This window comes from Cyanistes caeruleus, chromosome 9 (genome assembly GCF_971803275.1).
Source record: "Cyanistes caeruleus chromosome 9, bCyaCae1.hap1.1, whole genome shotgun sequence".
NCBI classification, from domain to species: Eukaryota; Metazoa; Chordata; class Aves; order Passeriformes; family Paridae; genus Cyanistes; species Cyanistes caeruleus.
This window is the reverse complement of record NC_141709.1, coordinates 16,662,151-16,684,096: the sequence shown is the minus strand read 5'-3', so window position 1 is coordinate 16,684,096 and position 21,946 is coordinate 16,662,151. Positions and strand designations below refer to the sequence as shown.

The 21,946-nt window shown below is 38.5% G+C and overlaps 1 protein-coding gene across 6 annotated transcripts in view; it reads right to left on the bottom strand.

Annotated features, from left to right (window-relative positions):
• Positions 1 to 21,946, bottom strand: part of DPYD (dihydropyrimidine dehydrogenase) — a 347,633-nt gene that overhangs the window by 117,248 nt on the left and 208,439 nt on the right. For all 6 annotated transcript variants that reach the window (XM_086842923.1, XM_086842920.1, XM_086842919.1 and 3 more), the window contains exon 14: positions 13,656 to 13,820. In XM_086842923.1, coding sequence (XP_086699049.1) covers positions 13,656 to 13,820 — 165 coding nt within the window. The remainder of the gene's footprint in view (positions 1 to 13,655; positions 13,821 to 21,946) is intronic.

Here is a 21,946-nt window from a genome sequence, read left to right as displayed (position 1 = left end):
ATTGATTCTCAAGACCATGTAAGGAAAACAAGGCTGGCAAAAGGCTACACAAATTTGTGAATTTTTTCCTCCACCTTAAGAAATTTTTCTCTTATCAAATTCTCCGCTCAGATACACCAAGTCCTTTTAACCACAGCTCTTTGAGCACCTCGCTAATTGTTGCTCTTTATTCTCACAATAGCACAGGCAACTCTCTGCAGGGTGCTCCTCTGAGAGGGGAAGCCAACTGGAGACAAAGATGTTTAAGGCATGTACGCTGTTCCCAGGGAGGGAATGAGCAGCTGTTGACTGAAAGGAACCCTAGGATCCCTTCCTGACCTTGGCTGTTTCTACATATATACAGATATATTTCCCCTATTACTTAGTGGCAAAGCTGCTTAACTTATTAGAAAACAAATTCAGCAGAAAATAAAAAGAGACAAAATACAGAATTAATAACTTCATCACAATTTCATATCCCCAGCACTCAGTCAGCTAGCAATTCCCCAGGTCAAATCTGTCTCTTTGCATCTCTGAGAAGTCCATCCTATCTCTTCTCTTGTTCCATCACCCCCAGGGCTTCTTTTAATTCACTTCCTTGGATTTTGAAGGCTCAAGAAAGCCAGCAGTATCAGTGCTAGTAGAGGAGAAAACTGTGACTCAGACAGCAGAGAGGAAAACCCCTCCCTTTTTACACTTCAGAGCTCTGTGATCTGCTTCATCATGTGACCTTGCTGGTGCCAGAGGGATGCTTGGAAGGACTAAATGATTTTGTCAGCCAGATTGCATCCTCCACCGCTCACCCACTCTCTCTCTGTGCACCATTATCCTCATAGTGATATACTGAAAATCAGTGATAATTTACCTGATTTTGCACAAAGCACTCTTCAGTTAGGCTGTTCTGAGAGGTGAGGGTATGGTAGTTAAGAAGATGTGTAGGAACAGGCAATAAGGCTCGCCCTGTCTTCAGGAAGTTATCTGATGGTTTTAAATGCCAGCTGCATGGGGGAGACCTATCAGTCCCTAAATACTATTTGTATTTAAATACTATATATAAATAATATATAAATACTATTTCCCTAGGTATCAGTCTAGGTATGGGACTTCACAAAGAGGAGAGCTAGTTCACAGTCCCAAACCTGCCTGATCAATGGGACAGGCTCACCTCATGACCAGATACAATCTGCAAATGTTCATAGGGCTAAAAGCATGGTATTTTTTCAATGGCCAAAGTAAGACCAGTGGGTCATCTCCACCAGAACCTTTCATTTGGAAAAAAAATGCTTAATATATAAATATTTTTATACTGAAAACTATAATAAAGTAGTCCATTATCAAAGAAAGAAACTCTACTTTCTGTCAGGCACAAAACTTTTCAAGAAGTCAAGATTAAAATCCATGTTGATCTCTTCATGTTTCTTTCTTATCATTCCCTGGTATTTCCCAGCCAGGCCAAAAATTCAGCAAACAACAGTGCCACTATGCACAGAACCTCCTGATGGCAGGTCTGCAGTGCTCCCATCTGCGATATGATCAGAAAAATCTCATGAGTGGGTAGCTTTTTTTTCTGTGCAGACATTAGAATTTACTTAAGCAGCTAGCTGTTATGTCTGATGACCCAAGTAGTTTGTTGGCTACGCTCCAGCAGCAGTGAAGATACAAAATTAAGGGCTGTAAGTTGGCAGTTACCTTCTGACTAATCTTTCCTCCTCAACTGCCAGTTCGACCCACCTCTTCATATTTTAGGGAAGCTCATGTGAAGATGCTGAGAAACTAAAAGAGGCCTTACTATTTTCATGGAAGTTTAATGAAACCGTTACCTAACTTATTCAGCATACTGTTATGCGATTGGAGATTTTAAAATTAAAATGCATTGAATTTTCTACAGCCTTATAGCCTCATTCAAATGATCATTCAAATGAAAGCACTGGAAGACCTAATGTTGGTGAGATTTTTATCAATGACCCAGCTGTGAGTATGTGTGTTCCCAAAAAGATAAACTGAAAATAAATCACGTGAAGTGTGGATGCCTTTGGCAGAATCAAAGGCAAGAGTCCTACTAGGAACCAGAGGCGTGCTGCCAGTACATTGAGAGAATGCAAGTATAACACATATACATTTTTAATGCCCACCCTTTACTTTCAGATGCACACACTGCACACTTTGTAAGACTTTGGGGTACTTATAAAATTGTGATTTTATATTCCAATATCAATCTTTAGACACTCTCATCTGAGCTGTATATAACTTAAATGAAACATTCTGCAAGCATATTCAGATTTCAATATAGTTATATAGAGTGAGCATAAATGGCTAGGTGGCCAAGAATGGTGGAGCTAAGAATATCATGTTACACTGCAAGAAAAGTGAAGCAGATTTTTATAAATGCTGCCCTGAAATTTAGGAATAGAGCTTCAATATATTTTTTTTCCAAACATAAGACTTAAATTAGGTATTATGTATAGTTAGAAAAAATCAACGTAACAACAATTTTATAAAAAAATATTAAACATTAAAATAAGCAAAAGAAAATTAAATTTGAAATAGATTAGGAACCCTACAGTTAAAAATGTGAGAAAGATGTAAAAATAACCAGTAAAAAAGTATTCTTCCTGAGATTTGTGAGACTGGGAAGTGCAGTGGCAGGAAACAGGAGAGAAAAGCACTCTGTTGGTTTCTTAGTTTACATTTAACCTACGTGGCTTGCAACAAAGGATGCATTTAAGTCTCCTTTAAACAAGCATTTAAAATATTTATTTGGGTTTAAGTGTTCAGTAAATAAGTACTTATTGTCACACACTTCCTTCAACACTCAATAGACTATCTCCACTAGCTCTGCATGCAAGGTTTCAACACACAAAGAGGTTACTGCTGGTTTATGAGTTACCACCCATGGGCACACCTGCAGCCAGTGGCTGCTCTAGTGCTCTTTCAAACCCCATAAAATAGGAGGTAAGGCTGGTTTTCTATGACCAAAATTGAAGAAATTCATATTAACTTGAATCAGCCTGTATTTGCTGCAAGTTCCCAATAGGGGTAGTTACCACACTGACACACTGCAATTTGCTGTGCCATAGAAATTGGTTGGCATGTCCGTGTTCACACAATCGTGTATTAGACTAAGACTGTACAAAGAGAACAAGATTTCTTTTTGGATCTTGCTGGACACCTCATTTTGCATGTATAGCAGTTGCTCCTTTAAGCACAGCTCATCATGGAAAAAAAAAAACAAACAAAAAACCCAAACAAAACAAAACCCAACAAAAACTAAAACCCCAAACAAACAAACAAAAAACTAACATAAAAAACAAAACACAAAAAGCCCAAAACAAACAAATAAACAAAAGAATTTAAATATAAAACAGGGTGAATTGAGATCTAGAATATGGACATGTGTCAGATATGAGAAGTTTAGTAATGAAGATTATGTAAAAGTTTATGGTCGTAATTCTTAAACACAGTGTGTATAAAAAGTTTAGAAGCTACCAGCAGTATTTGGGATGTAGAATAAGATCAGTTCAGAGCCCACTAAGAATTCTGCTAATCTACATGTTCCTCTTGGTAGATAAAGAAAAGAAAAAAGATCTTGGAACACTTTATTCCCACATTTCTCTCAGAATTTGAGATCTTTCCCTAGCCCCCCTCCCCAGAAAGCACAGGAGGCTGGGATATAGTCCAGCTGCTGTCAATCATACTGAAGAGCTGGCTCTAATTGTGAGAGATTCAAGCATGTGCCTCTGCCTTTCTTGTCTGAGCTAGAACATGTCTGCAGAGAGCCAGCTCTCCTACAATGGGCACAGTTCAGAGCAGCAAACGCCGCACTCGCTTCTCAACAAAAATAAACAGTTTGGTGGTAAAACTGCATCTACACTAGGTTCTGCCAGGACAGCAGTTAAATATCATTTTATTTTTAGTATTCCTAGCCTACATAAGTATGTGAGCAAGCCTTTTAAATATAGACCTAGCCTTCATATTTTTCTTCATTAGAGCTCTAGCAGAATGCCTAAAATGTAAACCACATCACAGAACACACAGAATATGGGCTACAGGAACAGCATATACTTACTGCTTTGATCAGGTATACATTTGCTTTCCTATCATTATTGTAATATAAATATTGTAATATAGAAGATGAAAAAGCAGAATTATCTAAATCACATATGCTTAGTGCTTCATGAAATACTAAAACAGTATCATAGACAGTAAAATAAATGTCAAAGGTACTGTGCATTTTAAAAGATCAAATTCTATAATTTAGCCAATTGCCTGTGACAAACATGACATGGAAATTAGGAAGACATATTTAGGAGATATCTATTTTGCACAGGTAATCAGACTAGCAGGATTTTGTCATTTTTAGAAACTTTGGATTTTAATTTTGATGAATTGTTGGTTCTTAATAATTTTAAAATTTTGCTTTTATTTTTAACATTTATTTTGTAAGACTGCCACAAGATCATTTTATCGCCATCCAATGGCATCTACATCTTAATATTAAAGCAATAACCACCCAGAAAAGGGCATTTCCCAGGGAGTAATGACTGGCTGGGAGGAGTTGATGGCCTGAGGCATTGCTGAGGGCCATTAACCCTGGCCAGTTATTAATCGCCAGGAAATGCCCTGCACCAAGGTTGTTATTGCTATTTTAAGCACAGATTGAGGGGGTGAAATGGATATCTGAGCATACAGGGGGTTTAATGCATGATGCCATTTCCTTTGTTGCAGTTCATGGAAGACATTTCTACGTTCTACAGTCCTGATACCCAACCAGATCACACAGATCATTTTGAAGCACTCCACTGTACACACAGTAACTCACCAAACTGAGAAAACAGTTGGGATTTTTAAGAGATTGTCTTTTCTAAGTAATAGTCTGCATGTTCACACTTTAATAAGATGAACAGAAATATGCAACCCTTCATGTCACTGTCAGCAGAATTACATTCTAGAAATATCTTTTTAATCATACTGTCTTTATGTTTAGGGCATTTCCTTTGTCAATACTGCTACTTAATGACCGCTCACATATCTCTGCAGAAAAGGAATTTTTAGCAGCAACTGCCAAAGCACATCCTGAAGCAGCTTCAGCTGATGCTAGCCATTAAGGAGTTTGTCTTTTCCAATAATCAAGCAGATTGGGTCATTTTCTAGGAGATGGTTGGTGAAGTATTTCAGAAACTGCTTTAATTCTCTCCTACTTCTTACCCCAAGGCTAAAGTTTTAAAGATGTGTTCATAGTCCTCAGAGAACTGTGAAAATTGTTCTCTTTTTTTCCCAGGGATCAATAAATCACTCTTTAAATCAAAAGGATATTCTTAGCATATGTACAAATTGTCTTCTCCCTTACTGAACTACTCACTATTTTTCACACCTTAGCCGTAAAACAAACAAAATAAGTCACGGCTTTATAACATGCATAGGAAGAAAGTATAGTTCTGCACTAAACTCACTAAACTAGTTTGACAGGTTTCTCAATGAAGCAGTAGTTTCCAAGTGCAAAACATAAAAGACCTTCTCACATTTTTTCCTCGAAGTCCCAATTTGTCACCATAAACATGTACACCTGAATCATAAATTGACTGTAAAAATTTCACTGAACTTACCATGTCGTCCTAGTTTCAGTTACAAATCGCGGTTTCCAGCAACAGATATGTGCTTTCCCAAAATAAAATTCCCTGAGTTTGATGGCCAGAGTATGTGCTTCCACTTCTTTGCCAGATTAATAACCATATTTTTGAAAAATTTAAAATAATAAGAAAAAAAAACACCTCAGTGTAAATATTGTGCAGCTGGGATCAAACATTATGACATGTACTGCATGGTCATTTGAACATGCATGATCAGATACCATGTCTGGGTAAATTTTTAGTAGATCTTCTTGTATTACTGAATGTAGGATTGTCTGAGGTGACCCTCTGGAAATGAAGCAAATCTTAGTAAATTGAAAGTAGCATTTGAATTACAAACCCCTTAGCACATCATTTCAGACTAGTACAAAATATATCTATATCTCAGCTTCAGTTCAAGTAATGTAGTTAACATGCTAATCAAGTTGTCAAAATGTGATACAGGAACAATGGTCCAAAGGTTGAGACAGGACTGGGAGGCACTGAGGGTTTCTGATGCTGGGTGCAAAGCCAAGAGCTCCTCTTTGTGCACTGACAGTGTAAGTCCCCAGCAGTGGGTTACACAGCTCAGTGCCCCTTCCACCCCATGCACCAGCAGCAGCTCCCCAGGGCAAACTCACAGTAGTTTCTCCCCAAAAAACTTGCCCAGCTTTTGAGAAATCGAAGTCACAGGAATTCCCTGCGTCAGAGGTGATGCTTTCAGACAGTTTTTCCAGTAGGTTGTTCTCAGCCTGCATGAACCTCTGGGACTGGCAATGCCCCATGAGTATGAGCTCCACAGCTGCTGAGCCATGTGGTGAAGAACCTCCTATCACTCATTTCCACCTATCACCCTGCTGGTTCCAATCCAGAAAGATGTGAACCACAAAGTGTATTCAAAATGTGAAGGGAAAAAAAAAGAACCAACATGCTGACATAGTGAGGGGTTTTGCTTTGTTTTCTACTTTTCCTAGAATTCTGTGTTTGATAAGCTTTATTTCAATGTTATTAAGCATTAAGCTGGGATTTTCATAGTGCTCCCTTACTGTAGCCCTAGCACAGTTAGCTTATAATTGCTCACTGTGTATGTAAATTTATCATAGGTTTATCCCATCTGTGTACTACTGTCAGTTTTTTAACCCTGGCAGTTCATTGGCCAGTCAATCAGTAAATTCTTCACAAACCTTGATGTCAGCTCTCATCCTTATCTCCCTATATTGCATACTATTATCAGCAAAGTGTACGTTCTTCAAATTCTCTCTCTTTTGCAGATTGTTAATAAACATTTTAAATAGCACAGAACACAGTACAGATCCTGCAGCTCTCTATCAATTGCAAAAATTGATTATTTCTACCTTAACATCGTTTTCTATGTTTAACTGGTTATTTATTTATGTAGGTTCCTTCCTCTAATCTTATGATAACTTAATTTCTTTCAAATTCCTCAGTGAAGGACCCTACCAAATACTTCTGGAAACCCAAGCTCATTTTTATCATCTGAATTTCTCTTGATGTCGTCAAATAACTTTTTTTTCAAAGGCATAACATCCTACAAAAGGGACTTCTTCACTCTTTTGTTAGTTTTCTTTCTACTAGTTCTATTTTTCAGAACAGCTTTTACCAATCTGCATCCAAGGATAAAAGATTTTAAGCCTGTAGTTCCCCAGATCTCTCAGAGAAAAGAGATTTTACACTGATTCCATGTCACTTCTCTACTACTTTTCAAGGCTGAAGCAGATCTGCTATAGCCAACATGACTACCAAAACATGCAAGTAGATGAGATTATAGATGAGAATTTTCCTGTATTTACTCTTTTTTTTTTTTTTTTTTTTTACTAACACCTAAGGTTCAAGGAGAGAAAATTTACACCACCATATTTTTTTAGCTTAGACACATCTCTATTAATATTCAGGTCATGTGAGGCTTAAGCAGTTTTTATGTGTTGTGGAAGAGCCTTTCCAAAAAATAATCTTCCTTATAAGCAAACGTGATCTCTAAAACACAATACATCAACATTTCTGTTACTACTCTCTGGTTTTGTTCACTGTGTAAATCAGACTTCTTGCTGGATTCCTCCTTAGACTGAATATGGGAAAAATGCATCCTGCTGGCTCACAAAGAGCTGAACAAAGAGAGGATCAGGAGCAATGGAGACACCCTCAGGATGGGGGGAAACTGGGAGCTTCTCTGGAACATGCAGAGGAATGTTGTCAGTGTGTCTGTGTTCACAGAAGAGAAGCTTTTTTCCTTCTCTTTTCTAGGAAGTATTTTTCTTAACTGTTTTTCATCCTCCTTTTTTCTTGTGGTGAATGACAAAGAGAAAAAGGAAATGTGGTCATGTGCTCTGAGATCTCTTCCTTTCTACCCACCACAGCAGTCCCTGGAAATGGAGGAGTTACGGCTGTTCTTGTGCTCCACACTCTCCAGGGCCAAGTGATTTAGTTCCTGGACAAGGCAATCAGTGTGAGCGCCGTATTCCAACCTCACCTTCCCTTTTCAGCTAGGATTTCCTCTGATGTTAAGGGAATGGGCCTACTGCCAGTTTTCTGTAGTGAAAGGGATCTTTTCCATATGGTGAATTTAACAACTGCTGTGTGGGTTTTTTCACCTCCTACCAAGCATCCATGACGGCTGGCTTTGGGAAGTTTAAGCTGCAGCAATAACAACTTCTGGAGCTTTTTAAATGTAATTTGTGGGCCTGAAATTCAGATAAAGCAACCCAGGTAGCTGTTCTGCACTTCTGGGAGCGTGCAGGCTTCTAGGCAGCCCAGCTTGTGGTTCTCTCCCCTCGTGCTCTGTCCTTTTCAGTTCACGTGGAGAAGCAGCTGGACTTTCAGCCAAGTCCTGTGATAAGCCTGAGAATGCACAGCATGTGCCCTCCCCATTCAGGTGGCTCTACACTGGTTGATGTCAGTACCAAGTGAGGCCCACATGGGCATGGCCCTACCTGATCGTTTAGAAATGTTTCATTCCAAGATTGAGATATTGAGCTTGTCAGGACACATGAGATTTATCACATGGAGATACAACTTAGTAGGTATTTGGAGTAAAAAGTATAACTTCTCTGTGATGGAAAGGCAAAGCTATCTATACTAGGCCTAGGAAGAGCAAAACTATTGCTTTTTATAACCTGAAACAAGTCCCTGACTGGTATCTCAAAATGCAAATACTATGTAGAACATCCCACAGACTTCTAAATATCCATTAAAAGCAAAAGCTAGAATAATACCTGCAAAAATAAACAAATTACTCCTAATATCTCCAGTGAGAAAGCCAACTCTGACTTCCTCACAGTAAAGCTGTGAAGCCTATGAGTCCTTTGTATCTTAATAAAGAAGTCTTCCACCTAATATCTCTTAATTTTAACTCTTAAAGATCTACAGCAGTTTTAGATATTCTGGACAGTTCCTCTCAGTAACAAGATTGCAGGGTCTACTATTAGTGCAGACTTAGTGAGGAAAAAAATTTATAGAAATAGATAAACGTTGTTCCCAGTCTATAGACAAAACCTGCTTTTAAAACTCGAGCTGGTTGAACACAAGATTGAAGTGTAGGACACCACTTCAGGGTTCACAAACCAATTAAATATTTTTGGATGCAAAATATCCAAATAACTGTTGCAAGTCTATTTCTATTCACCTTATAACTTCATCTCTTTGAACACTGCATGTTTCTGCACCAAAATTTATTTGTAGAAGCAATGCACTCATATATGCCTGTTAAGATTACATTTTTCTTCCTCTGTAGCCTTTTATCTACTCCTATCCTCATAGAGTAGAATTAAACCAAATATGGGTTTGTTACCTAAATTTTTTTAAAAATCAAACCAGGAATCCATGAAGACCAAATCTAAACAAAGCCAGCAGCCTTATTTCATATTCTATGGTAGGAAAAAATAATTCATAATATAAAAACTAATTGCACCATTACCATTCTAGGAGATTAAAAAAAAGCCCCAAACAAATCCAAAAAATCAAAAACTAACAGAGCCCCCACAATACTACACAGAAGACAGTTACCAGCCTGGGATCCAGTGATCTGTTCTCACACACTCTCTAGCATGGCTACTGCCAACAGGTGTTCCTGGGACATTCTGAACAAAATGTAGAACAAAATTACATCTTTAACAGCTTCAGTCTTGAAAAGCTGCTCTCTGCTGAGTAACTGTCAGAGAGAGTGTCAGCAACATTCCACAAGCAGCAGAACAAACATTAAGACAAGAGTTTTCAGCTTAGTTTGGGGGTCCATGAGTACTTACTGTTTCTAGCAGAAGAGGTTTCTCAACTCAACGCATCATGACACTGATATCTGAATCACAGATTCAGTGTCACAGCTGACAATCTGGTATCCTATGTACACTCCCTAGAGTCATGCAGGAGATCAAACTCATTTGTGTTGAGCTAGGAGGCCAAAAACTTACTTTTTAAGACTTCAGTATACTAACATAGCAATATTAAAAAATATTAAATTTGGCATCTCCTTTGAAGATCCCAGTTCTGTTTTGTGGTACAAATTTCTCAAACATTTGCTTGTTTGTGATGGACTTCTCTCAGTCTGGTAGGCAATGACATTTACCCTGCAATTTATTTCATGAAGTGTCCTGTCAAAGCCCTTATTTGTACTGCTGTGACCTCCTGCACATACCCAGACCCAAACTAATTTGCACATTGAGGTTTTTAATTGATTTGCTTACCTTATTATCATTTACAGGGCACCAAGTATAGGAAGGTGTAGAAAGACTATTTGGAAATTGTGTTCATCACCTTCTTAGTGAAACCTCGGTACACATTTTTCTGCAGAGAAGTATTTTACTGTTTTCAAACCTTACTCTTTTCAAGCTTGTTCTCCTCAGTGCAAATGCTAAAGAGATTACAGCTCCTTGCTTTACCAGGTCACCATGACACACTGCCACCAGTATTCACAGTTCCCAGCACAGATAATGGCCAGATTGTAGCTATTGTCAAGTATGTGAACATAAAATTTTAGCAGAAAATTCTCCTCCCAGGCTTTATAACTTTTTTTTCCAACTTTCTCAAACCCTTCCCAATGATTAAATTTTGTTGTTGCTGCTGGACACGAAATGAATCACACAGATGCAGCTCGAGGTGTGGTGAAAGGAAGAGAGAACTTTATTTCTTCTCTCACAATTTATAGGTTTCTGACCACGGCCAGGGATTGGATGGTCAGGATAACACCTTTCCAACTGCACTGGCCGTGAGAGATATCCACCACAAGACGTGTATCAGAAGGAATGTACACATATCTATGTTTACAGTTACTGTCCTGGGAAAGTCTTTAGAAAACTATGTCAGCAAGCTCAAAAAGCTGAGTTTTCAGGGCAACATTTTGTAGATGTTTGCTAACATAAAAGTGATTTTTTTTTTCCTCACAGTTTTCCTTCCTGTTCATATAATTAGGTGAATTCTACTTGGCTGAATTCCTATTTCCTATGTAAACTAATTTCTTGAATGTACCATACTCTGTCATTTTTCCAGCCACATTTTGGCTGAAAAGTATACCAATACACCACATAATCAGGCATCTCCTTGGTGAATAAAACATGAGAGGGGGACTGGTGACATTGGTGTTAGTTTTTTTCACCCCACTAACTAAAGCACTTTAATCACTGCGTGTCCCAGTTGTGACTAAGTCATGAGCTGACAACTTTATGTATTTCCCACCTGTGGCAGGTTGACCCCAGTAAGCAGCTTTTGCTAATACCTTACCAGGTACCACACAAAATCCTGACATCTTCTGCTTGGACTGTTGCAATATTTTATTCACTTCTGGTGGCACTGAAGCAAGTTCCTGGAGGTGGCAGCTTTTCCCTCATCCACTTGAAGTGGATTTAGGGTCAAAGGGAGAAGCTAATAGAAGAGGAGAAAGGGAAAGACTGCCAGCCAGAGATATTTGCAAGCTACAAGCAGGAATCAGAAGACAGAACAGACAAAGCATGAGGCCACCCACTACAAGGGTTGAAGAGAGCACAAGGAAGACACTAGTACCTGATTTATAGAGGCAACGTGCCACAGTTAAGTGACATTGCCCACAGAGCTGTGACTGCTGGTCCTCTTCTGCACAACCATTGCAAAATTCAGTTTACATCCTAGCCTCTGCCGGGACAACTTAGATGCCCTTTATGATTTGCTTCTTCCCAATGGCACAAGACAGAATGCTATTGAGAGATCATCTTCTAGTGAGGTGGCTATTTTGCTCATATCCTTTTCATCTGTAACATAAATCTTATTCTAACTTACTTGTATTTCACAGGTGAAGTAATTATGTGTAAGTTTTAATTTGCTTTTAAAATTTGCCTTAGTAATATAAGTTTTTTTACTGTAATCACTTGTGTCCTCACTTTGGCCTTTGTCTGAGCAGAAAATGTCATTCTTTGCTTGTTAATTAAGTTCATGTGAACAGTTCTCAGAAATTGGTTCCAGTTTTAATAAAACATACAGAGCTGAAAAACCCTTTCTAGAGGAGTGAACAGCAATTGGGTGAAGAAAATTCTGCAAGTTTTAATTATACCAAATATCTCAAAATAAGCAACAAGAGACTTCTCCACAGTGAACAAAATTCTGTTTTCAGTTAGCAACAAATTTACCATTATAATTATATGACAGTTCTTAGATGAGTTCACAGGCATGTTTTAAAAATCCCTGTAAGCAATGCCAAGGTCTGCTGCTGGGTGCTGCTTCCCCTATGCCCACGCAGGCGTTACCAACCTCAAAGACACAACAGTAGCAGCCATAGCCAACATGCAGAAACTGAATTCACATTCTCTAAGTAATAACTCACATATAATGAGGGATGATCAGAAGATGTTCACCCCAGGAACTCTGGAAGAGTGGGACTTCTTCATCCCACACACAACGCTAGGCCTCAGAAAAATCAAATCTTCCTTTTGAAATGCTGCTAGTGCTTTTCCTCACAGAAGAGAATGGTTTGATCTCAAGCATTAAGTGCTGTGAGGGATTTTTGGTGAAGACTGAAGTGGGATAGCATTCCCACAGCAGAAATGGCCAACAGTCTGCCTGCATGCAATATCCAGGACTTTGACAAAGGATGTTAAAATCAAAATCAGGGAATAGTATATTATCTTTTGGTTCACACTTTCATTATGATGAAGCTCAGTCACAGTAAATAAAGTGACGAGAATCTCAGCAAAGAAACACACAGTCCATTCATAGGGAAGTAGGATATGCAGCACTTTTACTGTCAATATGAAATGTTTAAACACTTTTATACTTGCTGATGTACACATTTAAACACCAGGAATAAGAAAAAACCTCTTGATTATCTTCATGTCATACTATATTCAGGAATGTTTGCTTACTTTGCTCATAGCTGTAGCATGGAGGTAATAACTTCAAAACGGAAGATATGTAGGCTCTGGGATTTCTAGTTCCACCCATTCAAGATAATGATTGAGGAGAATTTTACTTTCTACCTCATTGTCCTTATTGTCCTCAAGAACAGCAGCTGAAAGCCATTTATGCCAGCTAGCTGGTGTCATTGCTCCCAAGTGTGATTATTACCTTTGAGACAGATATTCCCCACAGCCAAACAGGCTCTAACAAAACTCTATCCTTGTAGTGAAGTTAACTGCAAGTATTAGGTTTTTTTCACCTAGAGCACTCAATTGCTTATAAAAATACTATAAGCATCTGGATTAATAATGAAAAGAACACATATTCGTTTTATGATCAAATTCAATTCACAGTAACAATTCTTATTATAAATTACGTATGATCATAAATACAAAATTATTCACAAAAGAACTGCCAAGCACCCACACTGGGATCAACTCTTTCCCTTGGTATTATCTATTTGAAAGTAAATATCAGCCTAACTGAAAAATCATGACTGTCCTCTGCATGGCAACAATTTCACAGAATCTTCTGTCATAAATATTTGGATGGGCTTTTCTGGTTTTTAACAATGTACTTGTATGTCAATAAAGCAATTTGCATTCTACTGAATAAATACTAAATTTGTGGGTTTCAGAGACCTGTAAACTAGAGACTCCAAGTAAGTATGCTGCATCTTTATGAGTAAGTGGCACTTACATGGTTTGGAAAGTCAGCCTTCAGCTCAGTAATGCTTTTACACCAATATGCCGCTGTTTTCTCGCTGATCAGTTCAATGTTTAGAAAAGAGCCTTGGCCTGGGCCATACAGAGGTCCTGAAGTAGTTCCACGCACAATCCTTGGAGAAACATTGGTTACAATATCCTGCAAAATAGGAAATACTTTCAGATGGATTTTGCAAAGTGAGGTTTATGTTGATGATGTATATTATATAATATAAGCTAAAATGTACCAGGTGTTTTAAAAATCTTCTCCTATTATGAGTAAAAGCTACAACTACAGAACCGTTCTGTATATTAGCAGATTTTCCAATTATATTCTTTACATCAGAGGAGAAAAATGTTTGCTCTGTGTGTGAAATGGCATGATAATTATAAAGAAAATGCCAATATTGTACACCCATGAGCTGCCATACAAAATATCGTTCAAATAGTGCTTCTGTGTTGGGCAGAGGGCACACAAGACCTTGTGAAGAAATCTGTGTGGGCCTCAGCCATGTCCCAGCAGACATGGGAACTATCCCCCCAAAGGTGACCAAAGTCCATGTCCTACACCCAGGGGTGAAGCTCCAAGAGGTGCAGCTCACCAGCCTCTCTGCTGCCAAGGCGTGGGCCAGGCACCAGCAAAAGTGTATCACTACATCCAACTTCACAAATAAAACTGTATGATTAAAAGAGATAAAAATGAAAACACAAAACAAAATAATAGTGAAAATAAAGATTAATAATGTAAAGTATGACATTTCTGAAGGTCAATGTGAGGTTAGCAAACAATTTTGAAACACATAGTAAACACACAAAATGTTGACTTGTTTAGTAGTCTTAATTAAGCTGCAATGTCACCAGATCTATGTTAACAAAGAACCGTAAATTCTGACATTATTTAAAACTAAAGAGAAACATAGATGGCAAAGTGTTCCTTTTGCCAATTTCTAATTAAAAATAATTTTGAGTAAAGGTCATTTATTTACAAACGTATCAGAATTATTTGTTTAAGTACCCCTCCTCACCATCTTGTCATTTTTAGTGAGATAACATGAACCTCTATTAGTATATAGCAATTAAGGTAAATTTACATATTTTAATTAAGAACCATCCCATATAAAACAATTAGGGTAATAGGCATACTAACTGGATTTCATAACATTTGGACGTTTTTCCAGCTAGATAGACAGGAAACCTTAATTAGCATTAATTAGCACTGATCTGCATATGTTTGATAAGGCATACCCTTGCCACAAAAGATTATTTATTCCTGAATCTGCCAAATGCTGCAGTTACAGAGGATAAAGGGACTTTTCTTCACATTGTATGTAAATTTGAGGCAATCTTAATTTGCTTATAAAGTTGAATTAATTATTATACAGTAAATATGCACCAATATTTTATATTGATAGTTGTATGTCCATTTACATATGTAAAAATCATACAAGGTAATCTCACCAGTTCATCTATTTTCAGACCTAGTAAGTCTGGAACATGGACACCACATTAATTCCCCATTTTCCTATTATACTATTCTCCTTTCATCACAAAACCTTCACCTCCCTCTCAACAGTTAAGTTATATTTCCAGAAAAAATTCAGAACACTTTCTGAATTTATGCATACCAAAACCATACAGCAAAATGCACTCCCCTCGCTCCCTAAAGAAATTACAAAAATTGCAGTTTATGCAGAGGAACCATTTACATCAGTTTGCTCCACATTATCCTCTTGAGCATTTCAGTCCTTTAAAACTGCCTCAGAGGAGCTTGTGCTTTGACTCCATCCTAGAGAGCTGCCGGAGCACAGGGGTCACGGTGCCCTGGGAGCAAACACGCCTGGTCACCCTGAGCACGCCTGCAAGCTGCCTTCTCCCATGCTCCAAAGCAGTCAGCAGCTATGCAGCTACCGTAGCATGGCACTAAGCCTGAGCTAACAGCCTGTCTGCTGGTGGGAATTATTACTCCTGGGCTTAGTGCAAATTACGGTGTCGTACGTGGTCTGACTTCCATTTTGCGGCTCGCTTGTGTGCGTATGTTTGCCAGATAATGCCAGGAGACACCAATAAATAGTACCTCTTGTTATCTTACTATGTGCAAGCCTTGGTGTTCTTCCACTCAGTTTCATGTTACTACAGGTAAGAATTCAAAGACTGAGCTATTACAGCCCAGATTATCCCCCTTGTGAGGCTCTCTCAAAGCCTCTGTCTGTTTCCATGTAAAAACACTCTGAAGTTTTCCTATCTGCCCTGAGTCTCCAGGCAATCACTTCTCCCTTCTAAAAGGAGAGACCCTGGCTTAGACCCTGCAACTGCTGCTGATGCCCCACAGCTTTGGCATACTCTTTGTCAGAGCTCAGTTATAGTAAACATTTGAGTGACAATTTCTCTCTCCAGGATCCCAGAGAGTTGAATCAGGGAATGCACAGACTTTGCAAACTGTCTCAAAAGCAGCCACTTTTCACTTTAGAGACCACAAGAGATACATGGAGCCATATGGAATAGTAAAGGCATCTCTCTGCCTGCATTTCCTCACTGTTGAATTTTTCTTGAGTTTTTTGTGAGATCTCCTTTGGTGCTCAGGGACCTTCCCCTCCCATTCCCCAGAAGCACAGATACCAGGTGCTCCCAATAAAGAAGAAGAGGCTTCCACTGCTTCCCCACTGCCTCTGCATTACAAGACCTCTCCTGTGTGTCTGTGCATCACTTTACCTTCCCTGACCAAGCCATTTCTGCTTCCAAAAATCCTTCCTGGCTTTGAAATTCAAACATTACCACCTGACTGCTTTGTCTTGGTTCTTTGCAGGAGGGATATGCTGTCCTTATCTAAGATCTAGTTCCTCATTTGCCCCTCCTAGTTAAGAGCAAACTAGACCGAAGGAGTCTAATGACTGACACCCTGGCACTCCTCCTGTCTCTTGTTAGCACATGACAGCCCCAGGCACAGGGAGACTCACAGTTCATGGAAACAGAATGGAATTTATAACTTACTTGATGATTCAAGGGATCTGTCTATGTACATACAAAATAAAATCACACAAGTGACAGAATAGAAAATTGTCTCTTTGAGATGAGTGCGAAATACCTGCACAGAACGTGCCTTACCAACTCTTCATCTTCTGTCTCCTGCCATGGCTATGGGAAGGCTGAACAATGGAAGAGTTAGGCTGTGCTTAGCCAACTTCATGGCCCTTAGTCTTAGGAATGAATTTTACACAGTACCATAGGTTGTTTCACTAAAGCAGGAAATTCTGGTGGCTGACCAAATGCTATTGCTGTCTCCAAAACCAGGAGGTAATGGCAGAGCAGATGAAGTAGCCCTTGTGCTCCAGCCCATGGAGTTTGTGACAAACTACCTTCTGGAGTTTTAATTGAACACTGACTTTCCCCGTTTACAGGAACTGGGAGACCAAACACTGGCACTGAAAATTCCCTTCCTTTTCTGAAGCCAAAGCTTTTTCCTTTTATCCCAGCTACGCACACAACCTTTTTATTGTTAATAAAAATCACCATGTGCAAAAAAAAGCCACAAAGAACTGAAGCAAAAAGCCTGACAGGAAGGAAGTGCTTCAGGGTTTGAACCTAAAAACTTTATTGGTTCTAAACAGAGATGACCTGAGCTAGGAGTTGGTCTGGTTCCTGAATGCAGGTGAAAGGAGAGGCCCACATACAGGAACAGAAGAATGTCTTCAATGTCCAAAACAAATCAAGTGTCTAACCCCCTCATTCAAGGGAGGCAATGTATGGTCCTTGAGAAAACCAGCACAGCATTTTCATTTACTCTGAAGACCAAAGATAGAAGACTTTTAATAAGGAGAAACTAGGGCGGAACAAAGCTCCTATCTTTCCACACTAAAAGACAAAGTTGTGGGGAAAAACAAAAAAAAAAAACAAAACCCAAAGAAACCTGAAAAAATAATTGTCAGAGATAACAGAAAATATCACATAAAATTTCTTTGTTTCAGGGGGAAATATTGCAATTAAAAGTGGACTTTGGGATTAAGGAAACTGTATTCAATACTGGATTACAGCAAAAGAACCTGGTTTGGGGGCTAATGTAAATGAAGAGAAATGGTGACAACAAATAGAATCAAGGCCCAACTATGAATCATGAATATTTCAGTTACTGAATTTCTTCCATTGCCTCAAAAGCTTATTCATTTCTCCAGGAGAGCACAGCAGAAACAATCACACTAATCCTGCAAACATCTCTAGTTCAGGACATCACCAAAGAAGTGGTTTTACACAGATAAAAGTGCTAATATCCTGCTGCTTTTGGATTCCCCTCTTCTGCATATGACCAATTCTGGTATTCTAGTAACTTGAGACCGAGTTAATTTGCAGTACACATATATTTCTGTTCCTGTTGATTAATTAATTAACACACTGAAAAGATGACCCAAGGCATTGATCAGGCTCCATTTGCTCTAATAATCTCTAAACTCTGCAATCAGATCATTGAATTCTTAACTACTTAAGTCTAATGGGGTGGGAGATTTGAGACAACATATTAAAGATAAAGTCCAGACACTCAGCAGCTTTTAGTCAGCTAAGTTTATTTAGGCATGTATCAATATATCAGTCCATACCTTACTAGTCATTCTGGATTTTGTTTTGCTTTACTGTGTCCACATTTGCTGTTGTTAATTGCCACAGATTTTTGTATAGTAAAATCTCAACCATGCTGCCTGTAATGACCAATGAAAGCAGGACAGCAGGGGCATTCCAAGTTTTTGGGCATCCAAAGGGTTGTTGGGCAGTGTTAGATCATGTAGTAAGTACATCCATTGTGTGTTCCTCCTAAACCAGTCAGCAGAGAAATAATTCACATTGTGAATATTAACATTGCTATCTGAGGGCAAGGAAGTTAATGACACGTAGAAATTAATCAAGCCATTCATTTCTCTCTCAGTTATTGTTTTAGGGAGCCAATAAGACAGCTCTCCATTAACTGAGTTCACTTTTTATTTCATAAATATGTCTCCCAGAAACAAAAAAAAGAAAGAAAAGAGAAAAAATACTCTGTATGATTCTTCGTATCAAAGCTCGGATGTGTTTCTATTGATTTGCAGAGCTCAAAACATTATTTTTCTGCCCAATTTTTTCTCAAACTATTTCAGTAAAAGTATGTTAATGAACACTTGAAATAATAGGGCTGCTGTGGGGAAAAGAGGGGTAAAATAAAAGAAAACTGGAAAGTTACAAAAATTGCAGTTAATGTAAATGCTAAGGGGGGATAAAACAGAATATGGAGAGGAATGGAAAGTTACAGACACAGTTATAACAGTATGGAAAATGATAGGGAGAAAATGTGGTTGCTATTCTCCAGATGGAATGCGGTCAACATACCCAGCTTCCCACACACAATACATGCTCCACCCAAACATGAAAAATAGTATAAAAGTAAGTTAAAAATGGGGAGAAGATAGGGAAGACTGCATCACAAATTCTGGGATCGGTCAAAGGGAGTACATCTTCTCCACAGGGTACAATTCTGGGTACAAACTGTATTTTTCTGTACACTGATCATCTCAAGCTAGCTTTTGTTAGGAATTAGAGCTTATCCATATTCTGCTTTGAATACAATCCTGCAGCCAGATACTATCACCAGCAATCTTTGAACTTTAACCTGTGACGATCTTCTATAATCTTAATTAAGAATATTATTCTGTACAGTGTTAGTGTAGTTCTTCAAGGGCACTGGCAGTTGCTGGCAATGGGTGATACTCTCAATTGTGGAGCCCCAGGAAGGGCTGTCACTTATGCTGTGTGACCTTGAACGTGTCAGCAGAGCTGCCCTCTGATCCAGTGACTGTACAGTGAAGGGTCCCTGTAATGGGACACTGACAGACGTGTGGAGCACAAGGGTATTGGCTTTCCTGGGGCACTGACAGACTAATCAAACACAAAGTGTTTGAGAAAATCACCCCTTTTACATGACAGTTGCTTAAGAGAACACCTGGGCATTTTTATTCTGGATATGGAAAAAAGAATTAATTGTAGCTTTAATTAATATATTAAGCAATTGTATAACTATTTACTCCTGAAGTACAGGTATTCAGCAATGTAAATGGCTTCAGCACAATTGAGGTTACAAATAAGATTTTTGGATTTCAAAAATACATTTAATCACACTATAAAAAGCGTTAACATTAGTTTTCTTCACTCTGAGAGACTTCTAAGAGACACAGAGAACTTGCCTTGCAGCTTTGGCCCCCAAAGTCAATGAAAGTCACTTCACACTTCAAATTATTAATGTACTTCTCAGCTTTAACATATGAAAGCAGATAGGAATTAGTGACCATTGTCAGTTTCTTTTCATTAATATGAGAAAAAAGATTAAACACAGTGAGCAGATTACTATTTCTAACAAAGTTAATTTATTTGACCTTTCTTTCTTATAAGAAAGGAGGGCATTATACTTGCCAAATGTAGTATGCATCTGTACATTCCTGGGGCTTATGTTCACTAAACGTCAAAGTGAGCACCAAAGAAGCCACAATTGCTTCTTTGTGAAGGAGAGATCTAAATAAATACCTTATTAAGGTAATTTTAGTCCAGTATGTCAAAACAGAGTATCTAAAGTTAGTACACAGTAAACTGCAATGTAAAAAATGCTCAATGCAGCTCAAATGCAAGTTCCTACCTTACTATGTTCAATACAACACCTTCCTGAAATGATTAACGAAGTTCAGTAGCTGAAAAATGCAGTTATTTAACCAAATTATGATGTGCCTTTCTCTCCAACATTTCAAAAATATATTGAAAAGGTTGTATAGACTGCAAAATCTAGTATGTGTGAAATGTTTTTAGAGCTTATTTTCTAAATGCTTTAATCAATGCCCCAACATCGAGATTCAGTTCTCCCTAATTACCTTAGTTAAAGTTCTCTAGTAGAACTTTATTTATTACAATTTCACCTATGTGAAAACATGGAGGAAACTGCCTTTTTCTGCCTAATATCTCAGTAGTTAAAGCATTCTGGAAATCTGGCTCACTGCTGTTTGCACACCCTCATAGATACGAATGGCATCACAGACTTATGTCCTCGTAATTCCCTGCCAACTCTCACTCAAGGTCTTGTGATGATTTGCCTCTTCTGTGACTCAGCTGTCTAGCCAGACTGTGTCTAGTATCACCCCTTCTGGAGTTTTAACCATCCACAAAAGGCAAGTGAAACCTGCAGCAACAATACCACTGCACACAGCGCTGTTCCTATACAACCCTTCCGACTTGTTCATCCCCTCCTCTCCTTCAGAACTGACACGTACTACATCTCTGCAGGGTTTCTTTTATGAGACCCAAAGCACTGACTTGCTCTCCTGAATTTCCCCAAGTCAGAACTTTTTCCAGCTGAACTGGAAGATAAATGCACAGTAAGGACCTCTACAAACACAAAACCATTCCAACAGTTACAGGACCCTATCTAGTAGAGTAGGACTTTTTGCACAACATAGGAAGATTTACTGGCTCATGGAGAAAAGCAAGAAAACCTGCTTATGATTTCTGCCCAAGGAGACTTGATACCAGCCACTGGCTGGCACTTTCCAGTGCACAAACCACTGCTATGTTGCACACATTGCTGCTGAATTTTTAATACCTGCATTTACCTTATTTTTAGTGAGGGAATAGGCCAGACTTTATTCTTCCCATACAAGCACAAAACCTCATCTATGTCACTTCCTTGCTCTCTCCTTCTCTTTCCCTCAGTGCACTCAGAGGCATTTTCTTAAAATTAAAACCACCTTGACAGAAAAACCTATCTCAGAACATCCCACCATTCAGAAGCTGTTCTAATCTCTCCACCACCAGGTTTGAAAAATATAGTACCATAAAGACATCTCTTTTTTTCATTGCTTTTGTGTATAAAATCTACACCCAGCCCTCTCTTTCCTCCTCACTGCTCTCCTTTTCTTGAAGACGTATAGTATATCATGATTAATATGATGTAAAATAATTATTTTTAAGTTTCTTCACCAAAATAAGAACTGAATTAAAAAACATATTACTTCCTCAGCCTTCCAGTATTTTTCACATTGGTGATTCAAAGCATAAGTGTTCTGCTAGTGCAGAACACATCTTGAAAAGGAACCTTACTGTAACTTACAATTCTGCTTCTTCAGCTTTTACATACAAGATCTATTATGTTATAGAGGGGAAAAGGATAACTTAAAAATATTCTTATCTCTCTTCTGATGTCTGTTTGTCCTGTGTTTGCAAAGATGAAAGTACACAAATCTGTACTTATATTCCAGAAGTCTGGAACACAAACAGTGCTTGTAAATCTTC